Raw genomic sequence first — 19,575 nt, 5'->3', positions numbered from 1 at the left:
ATTTTTCTGAATCACCTGCAGTGGCTCTTGGAAAAGTTGGTCTGAAGCAAGGACCAGGAGATCATTATCCTGTTCTTCAAAGGACATTCATTTATCCAGCTGAAGCAGTGCTGGTCCCAGTCATGCATACAGTGTTTGCTAAATCTTCTATGAAAAGGTATGCTTCTTTGGTTCCGCTACTGCAGCAGGTTTTGTCATTTTGTACTAATTGACAATGCTGTTGTGATTGTGCAGGATCTGGGTACAAAATTGGGTAGGGACATCATTGTTTGGTTCATCTTTCTTTATGCATTGGTTAGTTCAGATGCTTCATTTTACTTGCCATTTCTTGTGCTTAGTTCTACTGAAAAATCTTCTATTTTTCAGACATTTCTGGTTTAATTGTTAGAAGTCATTTGATTCTAATGTTAAAGTTGTTCAGTTGGTTTGGTTTTTTTTTGGATGGATAATTTCTGTTTTTCTTTTGTTTTGTCTGATAGTCTGGTTTTCATTAATGGTGGGTGGCATGCTTGTGGTTGCTTTTGTATAATAGGGCCTTGAGCTTTAGGTTTTAGGGGAATGGGTCCAAGTGGGTGAAATCATCTTGGTTTCTATAGTGTTCAAAATGTTTTCTATTGTGTAAAACTTTATTGTCGTGGCATTTAAGTATGTGATTTTTTTAAGATTTCCATAAAAGTTTGGTCCTGGAGTGGTTTTCATTTTCACAGTTTGACATCATTGTATGGTGCTCAGACATGGTGTTATCTTTCTGAGGGTGCATGGAGTTTGGTATCATCATTTGTCTGCGTATACTATTTCTTTTCCTTTTTATTAACAGGTGCATGTGTTAATAATTATTCTTAAATTCATTTAATTTCATCTTATTGGAAATAGTGATTGTGATTTCTCTACCTATATTATGACTAATACGAAAAAGGCTGTAAGGTTTCATGCCCTTTTCTGATTTTTTATTGATGTGATGTCTTTTGTGTTTGTTTTTACCTGTCTTTTTCATTCATACATGTGAAAATTTTAGTGTATTCTTAGATCTGTTTCCTGAAGTTTCCCCACTCTTTTGCATCAGCTTGGGACTTGGAAGTACTGGTAAAATGGAGTCTTTAGATGGACAGGGGATTGACTCCAGTGGAATACACACGCTACACAGTAATAATAGCAGTAGCAACAGTAATAGCAGTAGCAACAACAGCATAAGTAACACATCCAGTGAGAGTGATTACAGGAATACCACAAGGGTTAGTGACCTTGAAGCAGATGCTGATTCTCTAACATGTAGACAGTTTGGTCTATCTTCTTCGGATCAGTTGGAGAATGATGGTCTCAAATTGGTAATCAACATTTCTCTTGTACATCTTGTTCTTCCTGTTAGGTGTTAGCTCTCACAACCCTATCATGGTTTCCCCAAATTATGTTATAACAAAGTACAATCATCCAGTTCTGTTCTAAATCTATAAAGTCAATGCATCATAAAGATTGTTACCAACTGTGGTAGCATGCAAGTGCATTTAGGTGGGTTGAGTCCCAGCCAGTCCAATCATAAGACTGTGTAGCTGTAGTCAAACTGTAAACAATCTTGAAACAAAGGATCAATCCTGAGCATGCTTAAATTAAGTAGGTGCCAAGTGGTCAGATATGGAATGGTCTGAGTTTTTTGTATATTTATTTTAAAAAATTATTAAATGAATAACATGTAGAGGTGCTAATGGAGGAGAGATTAGTAATACTACTGTGTTAAAAATAACTTGTACCTTAGTAAAATTATAGCTGCTTGATGTATTTTCTATTTCTTTAATGGGTGACTTCTCATCATTCCTTCCTTTACTCTTTTTCCTTTTCTTGCTATAATTTATTTATTTATTTATTACCAAAAGAAAGTGAAAGAGACGTTAAATAAGATGAAGGGAAAGGCATTAGGACCCTATAGGATTACAATAAAAGTGTGGAAAGGTATGAGAGAGATAGGCTTATTGTGGCTAAGTTATTTAATAAGATAATGGAAGAAAGGAAGATGCTTGATGAATGGAGACCAAGAGATAACTCAATGTGGCCTTTTCCATTACCTTAGGACTGGAGACCGAGAGATGATTCAATGTGACCTTTTTTGTTACCTTGATTCAATGATTCATAACAAGGGAGAGATTGAGGAGGATCTTATCCAAAGAATTAGAGTAGGATGGGAAAAATGGACTAGGGGGGTTGCTTCCGTTAGAAGATGGCGTTCGAAGGACACGAGGGGTTCTCACCAGCCGGTAAGTGGAGAGAAGCTTTGAGAATAGAAAGAAAAGAACTGTTGCTGGAGGAGACATTCTACCAAAAGGACTTTACGATTAAGATTAGAGAAGGAAAGAGAGGAACAGTTCTGTTAGTGGGAGATGCTGTTCCTTGGTTTCAGAGTTTTTTAGATGGAGCTGCCCTGGTGAGCTGGAGTGAAGTGTGGAAAGGTATGCTCAGGCAGGTAAGGAGAGAATATGTAACCGAGAGAAGAAAGAACAACAGAGGATGGTTTGTTACCTTGGAAGAAAAGTTCGACAAAAGGAAAAGACAAATAATAGTTATCCCTGAAGGTGTTTGGCAACAGGGATGGTCAGCGGTGGCTAATGCTCTACACAGGAGATTAGTTAGTAAGGAATCAGGGACAGTGAAGGTACAAGCAGAGAGAGTAGTTGGCGGATAGAGTAAGAAAGAAGAGATGACAGAAAGAAGAAAGAGACTGGAGAGGTTGGGCTTAGAAGACACAACGGAAAACCAAGGAAAGCCAACAGTGGCATTTACAATACCAGAACCAAAAATTGCTTTGGCTGGTGAAAAGGGAGCCTGGGAAAAAAAAACTCATTTTATCTGCGAGGGAGGAGGTGAAGGACTGGAAGGGGCTGTTAGAGGAGGTGACAATGAAGCTTGGGTTAAACCAGACAGTCATCCTTATTCCATTCAACGATAGAAAAGCAATCCTTGATGTGGGGGAGGTGTTGATGGACTTCACCATGCTGGAAACGAGTGAAGGCCCCGTAAGAATTGAAAACTGGTGTCCCCTTTCGAATAAGGTTGCTGCTGTAGATGGTAGCTTCAAACTGAAGCTGCTGGGTTTACCCTTTCATCTCTGGCAAAAATTAACCCTGGAGAAATTGGTGCGGACGATGGGTGGTGTTATTCAGTCGTACAAGACCACAGATCTGAGAGTAGTTCATTTGAGAGTTGCTGGAGTGAAGCCTAAGGAAGTTCCAAGGGTATTACAACTATGCGCAGAAGGCTATTGGTATAAGGTCTGGGTGTGTTCGGAAGTTGAAACGTTGCGGTGGTTGGGGAGATCGAAGCTTGAGGGAGATGATGGCGTGGCAAGATGGGTTACTTTGTCAGATATGTTAGCTAAGCAAGAGTAACTTAAGACAAGGGACCTGTAAGAGGACTTCGATTGCTCACCAAAATTCGAGCAGAGATGGCACAGGTGGGGATGAACAACAGAGCCTTGGAAGTACGAACAAGGGTGAAGTCAGCCTAGGTGGCGATCAGCTAAGCCCTACACAGAGAGTGAAAGGACTAACCCCTTCGGTTGTCTCTTCTCCTAATCCTTCAGACCCAGGTATGGCTGTGGTTTTGGTTTTAGATACTAATGTCTGCTCTGCCTGTGATGTCTATCTCTCAAATTCCAGTCGTGCCCCTTTGCTGAATACCCAAGGACTAGAGGCTGACAATGAGGAGGTTGGGGAGCTACAGGAGGGGGGTGAGAAGGTGGTGAGGGTGGGGAAAGCAGATTCAAATGAATTAGCTAGGGGGGAAACTAAGGAGGACAGTGGTAAGATGGAGAAGGAGAAGGAGAAGGGGGGGGATAAGAGGAGTGAGGTAGGGGGGAAAGAAAGATAAGGGAGAGGAAGAAGAGGAGTCATTAGCTGAATTTGTAGAAAAGTTAGGTTGCAAGGTGAGAGATCTGAATGAGCTGAAAGGGTACTTAGGGGCTGAAAAAGATGATGGGAATAGGAGGAAGAGAAGGTTAGGTGAAGCTGAGAAATTGAAGTTGGAAGCGGATGAGGGCAAAGAGGCTAGAGTAAGGAAAGGGAGGGGAAGAAAAGGAGGTTACTAGAAGGAAAGGGAGTGGGGTTGAGCAGAGCTGTTGAAGAAATGAAGATTGTAAGCTAGAATGTGAGAGGGTTGGGGGCTGCAAGGAAAAGAGCTTTAATAAAGGAGGCCTTAAAGAAAGAAAACCCAGACAATGTTCTAATTCAGGAATCTAAACTTATGGCATTTGACAAAAGGTGGGTTAGGAGTGTGTGGAGAGTGAATGGACTAAGCTGGGCTATGAACCCCTCCTGGGGCTCATCTGGAGGGTTAGTTACTTTGTGGAAGGATGAAGTAGTGGAGGGAGTGGAAGAATTAGTGGGGAGGTTCTCAATTTCTGTCAAATTTAAGCAGGTGTCAGATGGGCTTGAATTCTACTTTTATTGCTTTAATTCTGAAGAAGGTAGGGGCTTATCACCCTAACGAGTTTAGACCCGTCAATTTGGTTAACAACTTCTTCAAGATCATTGCTAAGGTGTTATCCAGAAGAATTAGAGAGGTGCTCCCCTCAATTATCTCCCATAATCAAGGTGCCTTTGTGATGAATAGACAAATTGCGGACCATACCTTAATTGCAAATGAGAGTGTGGATGGAAGATTACAGAAGTAGAGGCGAGGAAGGGCTGGTGTGTAAGCTGGATTTGGAGAAGGCATATGGTCTAGTTGATTGGTCTCTGTTGTTGGAAGTTTTAGTCTTTTGGTTTTGGGCAGAGGTGGTGCAAGTGGATAAAAGGGTGCATTAGGACTTGCCATTATTCTGTGTTAGTAAATGGCATGGTGGCGGATCACTTTCCAGCTGTGTGGGGTATTAGGCAAGGGGACCCTCTCTCCCCTTTCCTCTTTACCCTAATTGCTGAAGTGTTAGGGAGGCTTATTGAGAGGGCAGATTCCATAAATCTGATTAGTGGTTGGAGAGTGGGGAGGGATAGGGTTCTGGTCACTCACCTACAATTTGCAGGTGACACAATTCTGTTTTGTGATGGAGAGGAGATTAGATGGGTGAGCAATCTGAAGCTGGTGATTAGGGTGTTTGAACAAATGACCAACCTCAAAGTAAATCTTGGTAAGAGCTGTGTGATTGGTATTAATATGAGTGAGGGAGAGGTGGAGGAAAGGGCCCAAGTGCTAGGTTGTGAGATAGCTCAATGGCCACTGAAGTATTTAGGGCTTCCTTTAGAGGATAATCCTAGAAAAAGGAGTTTTTGGAATCCGGTGATCGATAGGTTCACTAAAAGGCTAGCTTCCTGGAAGAAGAAATACTTGTCTCTGGGGGGCAGGATAACCCTGATTAAGTCAGCATTGGCAAACCTTTCAGTCTATTTCCTGTCCGTGTTCAGAATTCCTGAAGGTGATTGTAGGGAGTTGGAAAAACTAATGAGGGACTGTTTATGGGAACCCGGGGAGGAGAGAAGGGACCGTAGAGTTAAGTGGGATCTAGTTACAAGATCCAAAAGTGAAAGGGGATTGGGGCTGGGAAATCTGCAGAAGAAGAATGAAGCTCTTTTACGGAAATGGCTATGGAGATGGTCCAAATAAAGGGAGAACTTGTGGGCTAAAGTAATCCTAAGTATTCATGGGCAAGAGGCAACTGGTTGGGATCCGGGACTTTCATCTAGAGCTTCAAGAGCCTCTCCTTGGAAGTCAATTCATGCCATCCTGTAGTCATTTCTTCCCTTCATCAGGTATGATCTTGGTTCTGGCTTGTCTGTAAATTTTTGGGAACACACTTGGGTGGGGGATTTTCCCTTGAAGGAGCAGTTTCCCTCTTTGTTTGCTCTGTCTAGGTTTAAAAATGAACCAGTAGCAACCTTTGCTACCTTGTCTAATTCTGCTATTGGTTGGAACTTGGGTCTTAGAAGGGCTCTCAGAGATTCTGAGCTGGAACCCATTTCGAATTTGCTTAAAATCTTGGATGGGGTAGTTCTTGAACCTTTCAATGTGGACTCTAGGGTTTGGTCTCTTGTTCCTTCGGGTATCTTCTCTTGCTCCTCCTTTTTCAAAGCATTGACACAGTCTAGTTTGGTACTTAGGTCTCCTTTTCCAGTCCGAGAAGTTTGGGGTAGCCCCATACCTCCTAGGGTAGGTGCTTTTTTCTGGGAAGCAATCCTAGAAAAGCGTAACACTTGTGACCTACTTCAAAAGAAAAGGCCTAATTGGTGTTTATCCTCACACTGGTGCATCTTATGTAAGAAGAATGGTGAAAGCTGTTATCACTTGCTTGTTTCTTGCCCTTTTGTTTCAGATATTTGGTGTTGGTTCTTTTCTCTATTTAGTTGCATGTGGCCCTCCCCTTCAAGTGTACAAAGCTTGTTCAGTTCCACTTCAGTGAGGGGCCTAAAGAAGAGAGGTAAAATCTTGTGGAGATGTGCTAGAGCTGCTGTTTGCTGGACGGTCTGGGAAGAAGGAATTCAATGATTATTTCATGAAAAAGAAAAAAGCAAGGAAGCCCTCATAGAACTTGTATATGTTAGGGTGGCCCACTGGGTCAAGTCTTTGAAGCTTTTTGAAGCCTATTCAGTAGGAGACATCTTTAGAAACAGGGAAGAAGTGGCTCGGCCAACTCCTATGTCTAGTGATATTAGACCTGTTTGGACTCCACCAGACTTGGGTTTCATCAAATTGAACTTTGATGATAGCAGTGAAGGAAATTCAGGCCTTCAGGCATAGCTGGTATTTTCAGGGACGAAGAAGGTCGAATTATTGCTATGTTCTCAGGACCCATAGGCTGGGGGGATTCACTGAGAACTGAAATCCTGGCAGTTTTAGGAGTTAAAAGAGCTAAGCAGTTGAATATTAGTAAGCTGCTGGTGGAAGGAGATTCTCAACTGACTGTTAGATGGTTGCAGAAGGAAGAGTCCAGCCTGTGGAAGTTCTCAAATGAAAGAAAGAAAATCAAGCAGTTAACTCAGAACATGATTATAAGGGTTCAATGGGCCAGGAGGAGTACTAACTCCATGGCTGACACCTTGGCTAAACAGGGGGTGGGAAGAACTAATTTCTTTTGGGCTATCTTGTAATATGTGTTTTCAGTTTTGAAAGGGAGGGTTAAGACATTTTACCCCTTCAATCTGGTTGTAATTTCCGCATCTCTTTTAATAAAAGTGCTGTTATTGATAAAAAAAAGTAGGAAGTTTAGATGGCTGGTTAAAGACATGGAAATCAAGATCAGTTGGGCGAAGAGATCAGCTAACTCGTTTGCTGATGGGTTAGCTAAGCAAGAGGTGGCAAGGGAATCTATGTTCTGGGCTCAGTTGTAATTGTAACTTCTATTCTTGGGGGCTCAAGCCTCAGTTGAGGAGAAAATAAAGTTTATCTCCTCCTTTGTTATTAATACTTCTGCTTGATTAATGAAATGTGATTGATAAAAAAAAGAAAACCTAGGAGTAGCTCCAATAGATGATAATATGCGAGAAAGTAGACTAAGGTCGTTTGATCATGTTCATAGAAGGCCATCAACAGAACCTGTATGAAGAAATGATTTGTTGCAAGTTGAAGGGTCTAGAAGGGTTGGGGGTAGACCGAAAGGACATGGGTAGAAGTAGTAAGAAATGATTTAAGCAACAATAATCTAACAATGGATGTGACATTAAACAGAACCAATTGGCAAAACAGGATTCATGTAGCTGACCTCATATACTCTGGATGAGGCTTGGATGATGATGTTGTTACCTTTTTTGAGGTGCAGCCTAATGGTTATTCTTGTCTAGTCTTATTATGTTTCAAGTTTCAGAATGTAGTAGTAGTATTTCCTGCTGCAACTTCCTCTCTTAGGTATTTTGAGTATTTTTTTGATAATAAAATAAAAGTTCATTAAAAGAAAAAGAAGTTACAATGTCACCTGAAAGTAAAATGGGAACAAAACTTTACCTTACCACAAAGTCCACAGTCCAAACTCCAAAACCACAACATGAACATGACAATTATTTTTTTGATAAATAACATGAACATGATAAATTAAAAAACCCCAAAGAACAAACCTCCTCACAACCTAAAAAAATAAACATGAACCCTTCAGCTCAAGAAATAGACCACCTACCCAACCTGACAATAATAACTATCATCTATCTGCTGACAAGAACCAAACATCATAGGAAAAATCTATGGTTCTGGCAAGACATGGTACCGAAAGATTTTTGTCCAATCAAAACCCACCCATGAGTTTTGATAAATACCATCTGATTGGTTACCACGTTTATGGTACTGGTTCATTGGTCATATGTTTTTCGGGTAGCATGTCTTTCTGGTATCATAGTTGAACCCAACAACATATAAACATTAAAATCCAACTTCACATTGTGCAAAAATTTGCTTGTTTTACTCTTGTTCTCTATAGACTTGAACAGGAACATCTTATCTTCTCCTATTATCTTTATTTGTTTAGTGCTTGGAGCACTTTGATACAATCTACATCTATTTCCTCTGATTTTACTTTGAATATGTGTTTACATTATGTTTATGTATTTTAATTTGAGCACTTAGTTTAGTTTGTTTCAAGATTTAGGTTTGTATGTGTCTTGCTTTCTCTAGATGCACATGCTTTGCCTTGCACCTTGGACATTAGAAGGTCCTTGCACTTGTGCTTTTAGCTTTTAAAAACATTGGTTCTTGGGTGGCAAAGCATGTTTTAGAAAAGATTGGAACTGGAGGTCTTGAAAGGATTGGGAGATAGATGCTTGATATAGAGAAGTATTGCAGATAGAGAGATGGATGAGTGATTCATGGAGTTTCTTAATTGTGTCACTTGTGTGGAGTTGGATGGGGGTTGATCTTGTGGGTTTTGTTGTTTTGGGAATGGGGGATGTTGAGTTGGAGTTTGGCTTCAGTCAGGGCAAAGCCCGTTCGAGCAGCCTTTACAGCCTTCACAGCCTTTCATTGAGTATATCTCCGTACATATGTTCTTTATTTCTTGGGGAGATATTCCCAATGCAAGGTTGAAAAAGGCGGTTGGAACGGTGTGGGCACGGGCCTGCCTTGACAGAAGCCGATCTCGTTGAGTTGGCAGACTGGGGGTGATATCTTATGACCTGCCCCACTGTAATACTTTTATTTAAAAAAAAAACTTATAATACTCATAATAGGATATCATCCTTTGTCACCACCAAAGGATAAGAAATTAAATGTGAGGATGTATTGGCCATATGGTCTGAAACAACTGAATCAATCAACCAATAAAGAGATGCAAATGTGTAATAAGCAAGTGAAAGTGCGGGGGTAAACTAACACAGTAACACATTCTTAACTTTTTAAACCAACACAGTGATTCATGGAGTTTGTTAATTGTGTCACTTGTGTGGAGTTGGATGCGGGTTGATCTTGTGAGTTTTGTTGTTTTGGAATGGGGGATGTTGAGTTGGCAGATTGGGGGTGATATCTTATGACCTGCCCCACTGTAATACTTTTTTAGTTTTAATAAAACTTATAATACTCATAATAGGATATCGTTCTTTGTCACCACCAAATGATAAGAAATTAAATGTGAGGATATATTGGCCATATGGTCTGAAACAACTGAATCATTCAACCAATAGAGAGATGAAAATGTGTAATAAGCAAGTGAAAGTGTGGGGTAAACTAATACAGTAACACGTTCTTAACTTTTTATTATTATTTTTGTTTAGCTATTGGTCAAATTGCAGAGTATATTCACAATATGTTTTAATGTAGGCTTCCAAGCGTCCCCGCACAAGCATGACAGATTCTTTTGGCCAGACGGGCACAGTAATAAATGAAACCATGCAAGATCCATACAAGTCCGAGTATAATTCCATTGAAGTTAACAACTCTGCCACTGCAGGAGTGGCAAATGATCAGGCTGGACCTCTTTGGGTTTGGGATGATGAAGACAGGGCTACAGGCATGGATATCCAAACACTTCTATCTGAGTTTGGAGATTTTGGTGACTTCTTTGAAAATGACGCTCTGCCTTTTGGGGAGGTATATTCTTTTACAAACTTCATCATGGTATAATGTATGTCATCTGGGACAATACCCTACTTATTTTTTAAGTGCAATTGGAATAATTGGATTTTGGTTTCTATTTGACTTTGTTATTTTTAGTTGTTTTGTTTGCAAAAGATTAAAGCTACAGTCAATTGCTTTCCAGTCTCAAAATTATAGAATCAATGTGTTTTTTTGGGAAAGGGAAGGGGCTTTCACTTTCCAAGCATTATTTTCTTTTAAATTGTTGCATTTCAGCATGATTAGGCATACTGTCAATTGAAACTGATTATGATCATCCTGTGGTGAAGCCTCCAGGGACTGCAGAGTCACAGGCCCTATTGTTTCCAGTGGATGGTGGTGATGGTAGCAGCAGTCCTTGTACTATGGGAATTGATGTAACAGATCAAATGCTTTTGCCTGCTTTAGGGTTTCCATCTTTTGAAGGGTTTAACCAACTTCCTAAAGATGTTACAGAGGAGTTTAATAGCAAAAATCAAGAAATTCAGTCTTCAGGTCCCGGGAGCAATGCTTTAGCTCCTTCCACGGGTGAGTCTGACCATTTGTCTAAAGTGGAAGCCATGATGATATTTGCTCCAGAATATAGAGCAATTGAAGCCTCTATAAGTGAGTTGCCCTCATCAATTTTCAGAAGCCCATATTTACCTAGATCCAGAAAGGAAAATAGTTCACATTCAAGCTCAAATGTTTATGTCTATGGTGCAAGACCACCTTGTTCTCCATGCTTAGATGTCTCAGATGGGAAGCCTTCCATAGCTGTGAATTCAGAAACAGTTCCTGGTGGGTGTGAAGCAAATTCCATCCTTAACTTGAAGAAATATTACACCTATGTTGAGACTGAGAAAGAGAAACTTGATAGAGGATCGTTGGCTTGTAATAATAGCATTATTTCTTCTGAGGTGGTGACTTCATCCTGTGAGGGGGTAGCACCATCTTTTTCTGGTCTGACTTCCACACATGCTGTCAAATCTGTCCAGAGGAATAAGAATGGAAGTATGTTTGAAGCAGGGAACTTCCTGCTGTCTTCGAAGACTGTGCTTGCTGCAGATATTGAATGCATAATGTTCCAAGCTGCTATGTGCCGGATGCGGCATTTGCTTCTATCTTCCACTAATCTGGACTCTTCTGGTCTAGGCAAATTTAGTGGAGGTGTTGTTTCAACTCATCTCCCAGGGGACACAAGTACCGTGACAGACAAGTTCTCTAGCAGGTACGATGTAAAGAAGAAGGAACCTATACCAATTAGAATAGCTGGTGATGTTGAGGGTGGAATGCTTGATGGACCTCTTAATGCACCAGTTGGTGTCTGGCGCTCTGTCGGAGTTCCTAAAGGGGCAAAATCTGCAAGTTCACCAAGCACTGATGGTGCTCCACCCATGCCTCATAATTCATTGAATGAAGAAGGTACTTTTGTATATGGACAGAAACGGCCTCTTCAGGGGCTTCTTGATTCAATGCCCTTGCTTGTCCAACAGGCCACTTCATTTGTTGATGTGGCACTGGATGCTGACTATGGTGATGGTCCATATGGTTGGCTTGCATTAGAAGAGCAGCGTAGGCGTGGGTTCTCTTGTGGGCCTTCTAACATCCATGCAGGCTGTGGTGGGATTTTGGCTTCTTGTCATTCTTTGGACATTGCTGGAATGGAGTTACTTGATCCACTCTCTGCTAATGTAGGCTACTGATCTGTATACTTACTCTGGTGAACCTTTTTTTTTTTTTTAATTTGTTTTCTTTGTGGTGATTGGGTGTTATGGTTAATGTGATTATTCCTTTTCAACTAAGGTGATCTGTTTCTTCTCTGAAAATGGTTGAGGGTTTAATGGGTGTAGTGTAAAAGCAACTAAGATTGTTTTTTTCATTGATAAATAAACATTTCATACAACTAGTCATCCATTAATAGTTTTGACCATGATATAGAATACACATGAAAATGTTAGATTGATGCCTTACTATTTCTTCCCATTTACTGTTTGCCCATATCATTGAGTTCCTTTTATCCAATCCAAAAATCAGTTAGCTAATCTCCTTGAAGGATGTGGCCGTCTCAGGTTGTGTTAAAAAAATTCTTTTGTTCCGTTTCTTCCATATCTTCTAGTAGGGGTATCCTCCACCTTTTTGTTTTGTAAGAATTAGAAGCAGTGATTTCTTCATTTCTTGTGATCAACATTGAATTCTCCAACCCATCTGGTAGATGAAACAAAACTATATCTTTTCTTTATCCTAGAATGCAAGAATAAATTATTAGCATTCTCTTCTGAACCTTTATTCTTCAGATGCTTGTTATGTGGATGTTTCTCTCTTTTAATTGATCTTGTCGGAGGAATTTTTTTTCCAAGAATCACCAGCTATTCTTAGTTTCCCACCCTTGGAGAAAGCGCTATTTGCGAAAAAGTTTCAATTCCCGAAGACTGTCACTCTTGTTGGAGTTTTTTTTTTTTTTTTTTCCCCTCCAAGAACTGTCAAGGATTTAGTTTCTAGAGTTTCAAGATCTTAGAACTAGAAAAAAAAATGTTGAGTAGCTACAGTTGCACTTATTCTCAATGTAAGGATCTAGATCATAGTTTTCAAGGCACCAAGGCGAGGCTAGGCGACTGGGGGGTGCCTAGGCGATGGATTTTTTATGTTAAAAACGTAGATCCTAGGGTAGTTCCCTAGGTACCATAACACCATATTTCTTTAATAATTATTCATGATTTTCATAAGAAAAGTATAAATTTCATATTAAAGTATAGAAAATCAACATATTCATGAGAAGAAAAGGAAGAAGGAAAATAAAATTCAAAAAATATAGGGGCTGGACCCTTATTTTTGTTATAGGAAAAGAAGAAAATAAAAAGTATTGGTAGTAGTAGTAGGAGAAGAATATATGGAAGAGGAAAATGTGCTGATTAGATAAAAGTTTTAGTTCTTCCTTACTTATTGGTTCAGGTTTTTAAGTCTTTGAGGGTTTAATACAGCATTTAGCAATGTTTGTGTTGATTAAACCCTAATAAATAAGAAAATAATAAAAAGAATTAGTATATAAACACACAAAGCGATTATTTTAGTTTAATAATGTCTATTTTATAATTATAATCTCAAAAAAGAATGAATTAAAAAGTATTTTATAGTAGGAAGTAGAAAATTGTTAGGCAATTAGGCGAGGCGAGCCTCAAAGGGCATCTTGTTGCCTAGGCGTCACCTTGACAACTATGATCTAGATGGAGTAACACCATCAAGATTTGCTTGAAGGGCCCCTGCTACTGAAGGTTAAGGTGTGCAACAAATTTGAAGGGTTTAAGAGGGGAAAGAAATAAGGTTGTTCGCCCAATGGATAAGATTTTAGGGGATGATGTAGATTTGTCTATAGATAACTGCAAGACAATCTTAGTATGGATCCAATTACTCGAGAAATAGAGTTTGTCAATGTGATAGTCATATAGGTTGGAGCGAGAAGTTTGATCATAGTGAAAGGATTGCAGATGGAGAATGATGGGCTTATGTTTGCTGTACTGGGAATGTGACATCAAGAAGTTGAAGAATAGGACAAGAAGAAACTGGTTCAAGGTTTGTTCCTCAGTCCCCCCAGGTAAACTTGATCTAAGGGTTTCCTACTGCCTTGAACTTCTTTGTAACATCTATGATATTATTAAAGCAAGGAGAACCTATTATTTTATGATACATTCTATTAATCTTGGCAAGGCTAATTTCTTGGATTTTAATCCAGTTGTCTGACATTAATTAATGGAGATTATGGAAGCTAAAGATTATAGAGTTCAATTCTAGTTAGTATCGTGAAAGGGAGATTGCAGAATGTGTTCAATTAGAAAAATGTTTGGCATTATATTCCCTCTAAAGCATCTGTTTTCCACTATATTGTCTCTGTCTGCAGAATTTAACCATCTAGATCGTTTACATTTAAGATTATTGCTGTTTATAATCTTTGGTATTCTGCTATTAATTGCTGCTGAAACAATATTTTCTTGTTTTATTCTCCATCTAATCTTCTATTAGTTACTTTTCATTTATAATGGACATAATGGTTTAAATAGAACATCTATGATCTATCATAAAATCTTTTATAAGAGTGGATTTTTAAGATATGGAAACATTAGCACTTGTAATTTCTTGCAGCAGGTCAATGCGGCATCCATGCTCAGTTTACTGCAGTCAGATATAAAAACAGCTCTAAAATCTGCTTTTGGGAAATTGGATGGTCCATTGTCCATGCTTGATTGGTGCAAGGGCCGCAGTCAATCAAGTGATACAGGAAGTGTAGCCAATGGATATCTTGTTGAATCAACTTCAAGTGATTTGAAAGATTCAAGTACTGTAGCTGTAGCTGCTGGAGAACCAGTAAGCCCCCCTCAGTCATCAACTGTTAGTTCAGCTGGATTAAAAGGTATACCTTTAGCTTGTCTTATGTAACAATTGTAATAATGGTACATCTGTGCACTGACTAAATTTTTGGCCAATGGTTCAGTGTCTAGTGCCACTGATGGAGCTAGGGTGGATGAGAATTTCCAGAGGAGATCAAACCAAGAAATCTGTGGTTCAGAGTCTGATCAACGTCTCAGGCCAACACCTACTGTGCTTCCATTGCCTGCTATACTTGTTGGGTATGTATGCATCCTAATATTGTAGGTTCACTAAATAATATAAAAGGGCTACAAATAGCATATACATGGTGCATTATCTGCATTTCATCTACCATACAGTGGCTTCTCATGGGGCATATTGGTTGAAAATCCAAACCTTTATAATATAGAAGGTATATTGTTCTTTTGGATAGTTAAAGATCATTTAATAAGTTAAGTTATAGTTGTAAAGAAGGGTTTTGTGAAATTTATGGTCATGGCCATTTGATTGGGTAAAGTTTCCATATGGAATATGCCATGTTGAGAACCATCAAATGATGGTTGCATCTGCCCTTATTGTGCACCTACCCTTAGAATCAGCCTTGAATTTGCAAGTATACTTTGTGATCTTCAAGGTTTTAGTGAAGGTAAAAACACAGAAGGCTCTAGTGAAGGCAAAGAAAGAAAAACACAGAAGAAACCTTGCTTTGATACCACCGTGTCTTAAAAAAAACGAAAAGATTGATTTTTTCATGTTAGAATAGAAGAAAAACAAGGGAAATGACATCATGATTTGGGAGAAGAAGAATACACTAGTTGTGCAGTCCTCTTTCACTATTTACTATTTTGGGCTTTCTATCTATTGAGCAAAACACACCCAGTTAACCCAAAGGTAACACATATTTCAACATCTCATTTGTAGTTTCCCATTGTATGCACTTCTTTGCCTCTGTATAGGATGCTTGGTCTACATTCCTTGCCGTAAGGATTGTTTTTGCACTGTTTACTTTTGATTACCATTAATAAAATTACTGTTATCAGTTAAAAGTGTAAGCTAAAAATAATGATTTATGTAATAGGTATCAGGATGATTGGCTGAAGACATCAGCAAACTCTCTTCAACTTTGGGAAAAAGCTCCTCTTGAACCATATGCTTTACCAAAACCTGTAAGTCTCTCCTGAAAGATTTTGAATAATAGTAACATTTTTTTTTTGATCGGCAACAAATATTGATTTATTAAGATTGAATAATAGTAACATTATTTCATTTACTTGCTATGTAATTTGATATTATTTCCTAGAACTTTATGAAATGCCTTTTACTTTCTCATTTGTGCTAATGATCCGGTCATATATTGTGTATGAGTGTGGTTTCAGGTTCCTTTGTCTTTGTTTTAAGGTTTTTTCTTGGTTTGCTACCTGTTTCAGATGTCTTATTATGTTATATGCCCCAACATTGATCCACTTACGTCTGCTGCTGCTGATTTTTTTCAACAATTAGGGACAGGTGAGTGTGATGGCTTGTTGGGGTTATGCTCTTGGTTCTAACACAGCCTATTGAATTAATTGCACAATGCATATATGGGCATAATATTTTCCATACTTGTATGTACTTTTGCTTTTTATGTAAGAAAAAGAAAGTTATATTTTTAGTATATTTGAGGATACCATTATTCTCATCCTTTTGGGCTTTGTTTGAGGTCAGGAGAGTTATTATTTCTCTTCAAAATGGCACGAGGGTAACAGAAGCAAGAAGCTTCCACATAAACTACCCTTAAACTGCATGTTTCTCAATGAATATATTCACGTAGTGTTGTTACTTCAAGCACTGGACTTATAATGTTATTTTAGTATTTATCTATGGACATTTATGCAGTTGTGCATGCTGATTTTTTCCCCTCATGCTGTTGGGAACTTGGTCTTCTTATGTCCATGTTTCCATATGCCCTTGTCACATGGTTTAATTCATGTGCACTGTTCACATGTTACAGCTTTAGCATTTTTGAGTCAAGATTCACTCAATCAGGCTAGTCCTTGTGTGTCTTCTCTTCTCCTGTGTTGTTTCTCTCTCCCCCTTGTCTGGAACTCACAAGGCCTTGTTTTCTTGCAGTGTAATTTGTTGGCACTAGTGCAAAATTGTGGAAGTGCAAACGAGTTGAGTGCAAATTTTGGTTTAGTTTTGTTTTGTTTGTTTGCGGTGCAGATGAAGTGAAATAAAACCTGAAGCAAAAGTGAACCATAATTTGCACTCCCAGTGCAAATGCATTTTTTCTGCAAACGTAGCATAATTGAAAAATGGCATATCTCATGAAATCATTATTTTACTGTTTTAACAATTGCTTCTTGAAAATTTGTTCCATTCCCTGTTACTAGCACAATGATGCCCTTTGGAACCATTACTCAGTGTAGAAGCCATTGACCTGGTCCAAGCGTTGGCACCAGATTTATTGCTCTTGTTCATCTAACTGCTCTTTGTGAAACCCTTAGTTATACCACCTAATGTTAATATCTAGGATTGCAAGTTGGAATAGGACATTCATCTCCTAGGCAGTCTTGAGTGTCCACATGTTGATTTATTTCATTGAATGGCTAATGACCCAAAGTTGTCCTCTTGGTTCAGAAAATCCATTGAGTTCATTATTTTGAATATCAGAAATAACTTATACAATGTTTCCGTTATGGTAATTTTGTAATGGTTAAACATTATAATATATCGTAAGAAAAGTACAATGGTTTGAAGTTGGCAAAAAGTTGTAACAATTCTCTCTCTCTCTCTCTCTCTCTCTCTCTCTTCCTTCCCTTTTTAGTTTTTACTTGTCTTAGTTTTCAAAGAGTGCTGAAATATTCCATGTAGAAAAAAGTGTAATCCAGAGCCCACCTGTTACCCTCGTTTCATTTTGTGGAGAAATATATACAGGAACATAGAAACGTTTGCCATTTTGAAGAAACAACAAGAATTTTGAGGGGAAAATTTCAGATATTCATGGGCTTTATTTAAGGATATCATACATGTTTCTATGCATATATGCATGTGTGATACAGGAACATACAAGAAGAAATAAGGGAAAGAGAGAAGAAAAGTGGGGGAAAATAACTTAAAGCAAATTCTATTCTCTCTGCAGATTTTGGGCTTTATGGCTCGACCTTTTTCATGGCTGGAAAACTGTGTTCAAACTGGACTAGGACTAGAGGCCTAAGCGAACCTGTTTTAGTCTAAAACTAGGCCCAATTTCACTGAGTTTGTCTTCTGGATCTCAAAATCAGGTCCAAGCCTATGCAATAAAATTGTAGGTGCAGCCAAACAGTTGGGCTTGGCTCATGTGCACATCAAATAGTTACTAATGCTTCTTTTACCTAGACCTGTTCACATGCTGGGCATTGGACTTGGCCCATGAACATTTTACACTGCTTTGGGCTGGGCCCATTCAAAATTTGGCAGAAGGTCAACCCAAGACTGGCCTGTGAACAGGTCAATTTTTATCTGTCAATCTCCACCAAGGGCCTTCTAGGTTTTACTTGCTGATATATTTGTCTTGTCAGTTTTATTTCTGGGGGTTGGAGATGCTTTTTTATGTGAAAATTTTCCTGAAAGATGGTTGTTCCATTGGTATTATTTCTGTCAAGGTGTTATATGCATTCCATCACATATAAATATGTAATGTTTTTAGTGCTTCTTTATAATGCAACTATGGTGATGCACAACATTTCATGCTTCTAAACCTTCTATGAGTCAAATTTGTTTGCATTTAAATTCCTCCTGTGTCTTCAGTCTTACTGCAAACTACCTTTTGCCAGTTTATGAAGCTTGCAAACTGGGAAATCATGCACCCCAAACTATGGAAGGCCAAACAGAGCTACCATCTGGGAGATGGCTCTCCTCCGGTTTTGTTATCATGGATTGTCCACAAACAATGAAGATTGAAAGCAGTAATGCATCTTTTGTGGGTTCAATAAGTGATTACCTTTTATCTTTATCTAATGGCTGGGAGTTGACCAGCTTTCTCAAGTCTCTTTCAAAAGTTCTTAAGTCTCTAAAACTTAGTTCGAGTTCCACAATGAGTCAAAAGGAAGGAGTTGCCGATCCTTGCACAGTAAGTTCACGACACTGTCATTTGACTATGTAGATTACATTGATTACTTTTGTTAGTTCATTTGTTGAAAAAGGGGTTTCATCATTGCTAGTCTACAATATAACTTGATGTTAACCAATTGACATGTTATGGTATTATCTCCACAATGAGTTACATGTCAGATAATACTAGCTTTTAAATTCAATGCTATTTGTTGAAATTCCTCTATTCTCACTTATTTATTACACAAATGTGTTTTAGTACTTATTATAATTACTTTACTTCATCGTGCATGCATATACCTATTATTAGTCATTTGAGCATTAAAATTAGTAATATTTATGTCTCTGTGTCTTTGTTAATTATCAAAAACAAAGTCTCTGAGTTTATGTCGACCATGAATTTCTCAAATTTTTATAGCATATCCTATTTATCAAGTTGCTAAGGGCCAGGCCAGACAACAGGAAATTGCCTAGGCCACTAGGCACCTGTCTAGATGGTGATTTTTTAATAGCAAAACCTGGAAAATTTCAGCTTCTTTCCCTAGTTGAATTAGCAAGCAGCTAACAAACATTAGAAAGTGATTCAACATGAAAGAATATAACATTAAATATGGAGTGAAAGCAAAATTAATTAGCATATAAAAAACTGTTTTATGGAATGCAAGAAACAATAAATAGAGTTCATGTGAGCCAATAATACAAAGGGACATATCCTTGGGATGGATTGCAGCCCATATGTTCCTAGTATTCCAGAGTTTCACTCTCTTTGGGTGCAGACAGTTGACTCTAGAGAACATTGATAGTCTCTTTAGAATCTCTTTCTTCTCTCTACTTAAGAAAAATGTTAAGTTCTTGTGTAGGTGTACTAGGGCTGCCATCCTTTGGAGTGTTTGAGAAGAAAGAAATGCCACAAATTTCAAAGATAAAAAAGGAGGATCTAATTGAAGGCATAGCAATCAATGTGGTGCATTTGGTGGAGTCCTTGGGTGTCTTCATTCATTTCTCTACCAAAGATATCATTAGAAGCTGGCAGGTTGTGGCAAGTACATCCTCAGCAAGGTTTTCTTCACATTTTCCTTCTATTCCACATAATGATAGTAGCTTTCACTAGGGAATGTGTTGGTTCCAGTAAAATTTCATGTTAGGTACACATGGAAA

At 38.6% G+C, this 19,575-nt stretch overlaps 1 protein-coding gene across 3 annotated transcripts in view; it reads left to right on the top strand.

The window, feature by feature from the left end:
• The window catches only part of GCT (RNA polymerase II transcription mediator), a 47,910-nt gene that overhangs the window by 14,244 nt on the left and 14,091 nt on the right, over window positions 1-19,575 (top strand). For all 3 annotated transcript variants that reach the window (XM_088953531.1, XM_088953532.1, XM_088953533.1), the window contains 10 exons: window positions 22-157; window positions 235-294; window positions 1,064-1,325; window positions 9,712-9,981; window positions 10,296-11,678; window positions 14,125-14,389; window positions 14,471-14,606; window positions 15,425-15,512; window positions 15,774-15,852; window positions 18,141-18,436. In XM_088953531.1, the coding sequence (XP_088809657.1) occupies window positions 22-157; window positions 235-294; window positions 1,064-1,325; window positions 9,712-9,981; window positions 10,296-11,678; window positions 14,125-14,389; window positions 14,471-14,606; window positions 15,425-15,512; window positions 15,774-15,852; window positions 18,141-18,436 (2,975 nt within the window). The remainder of the gene's footprint in view (window positions 1-21; window positions 158-234; window positions 295-1,063; window positions 1,326-9,711; window positions 9,982-10,295; window positions 11,679-14,124; window positions 14,390-14,470; window positions 14,607-15,424; window positions 15,513-15,773; window positions 15,853-18,140; window positions 18,437-19,575) is intronic.

The sequence above is a fragment of the Nelumbo lutea genome, chromosome 7, assembly GCF_056320005.1.
Source record: "Nelumbo lutea isolate HS-2025 chromosome 7, American lotus-T2T, whole genome shotgun sequence".
Taxonomy (NCBI): domain Eukaryota; kingdom Viridiplantae; phylum Streptophyta; class Magnoliopsida; order Proteales; family Nelumbonaceae; genus Nelumbo; species Nelumbo lutea.
The sequence above is the reverse complement of the archived record's forward strand: the minus strand, read 5'-3'. Positions and strand labels throughout refer to the sequence as shown.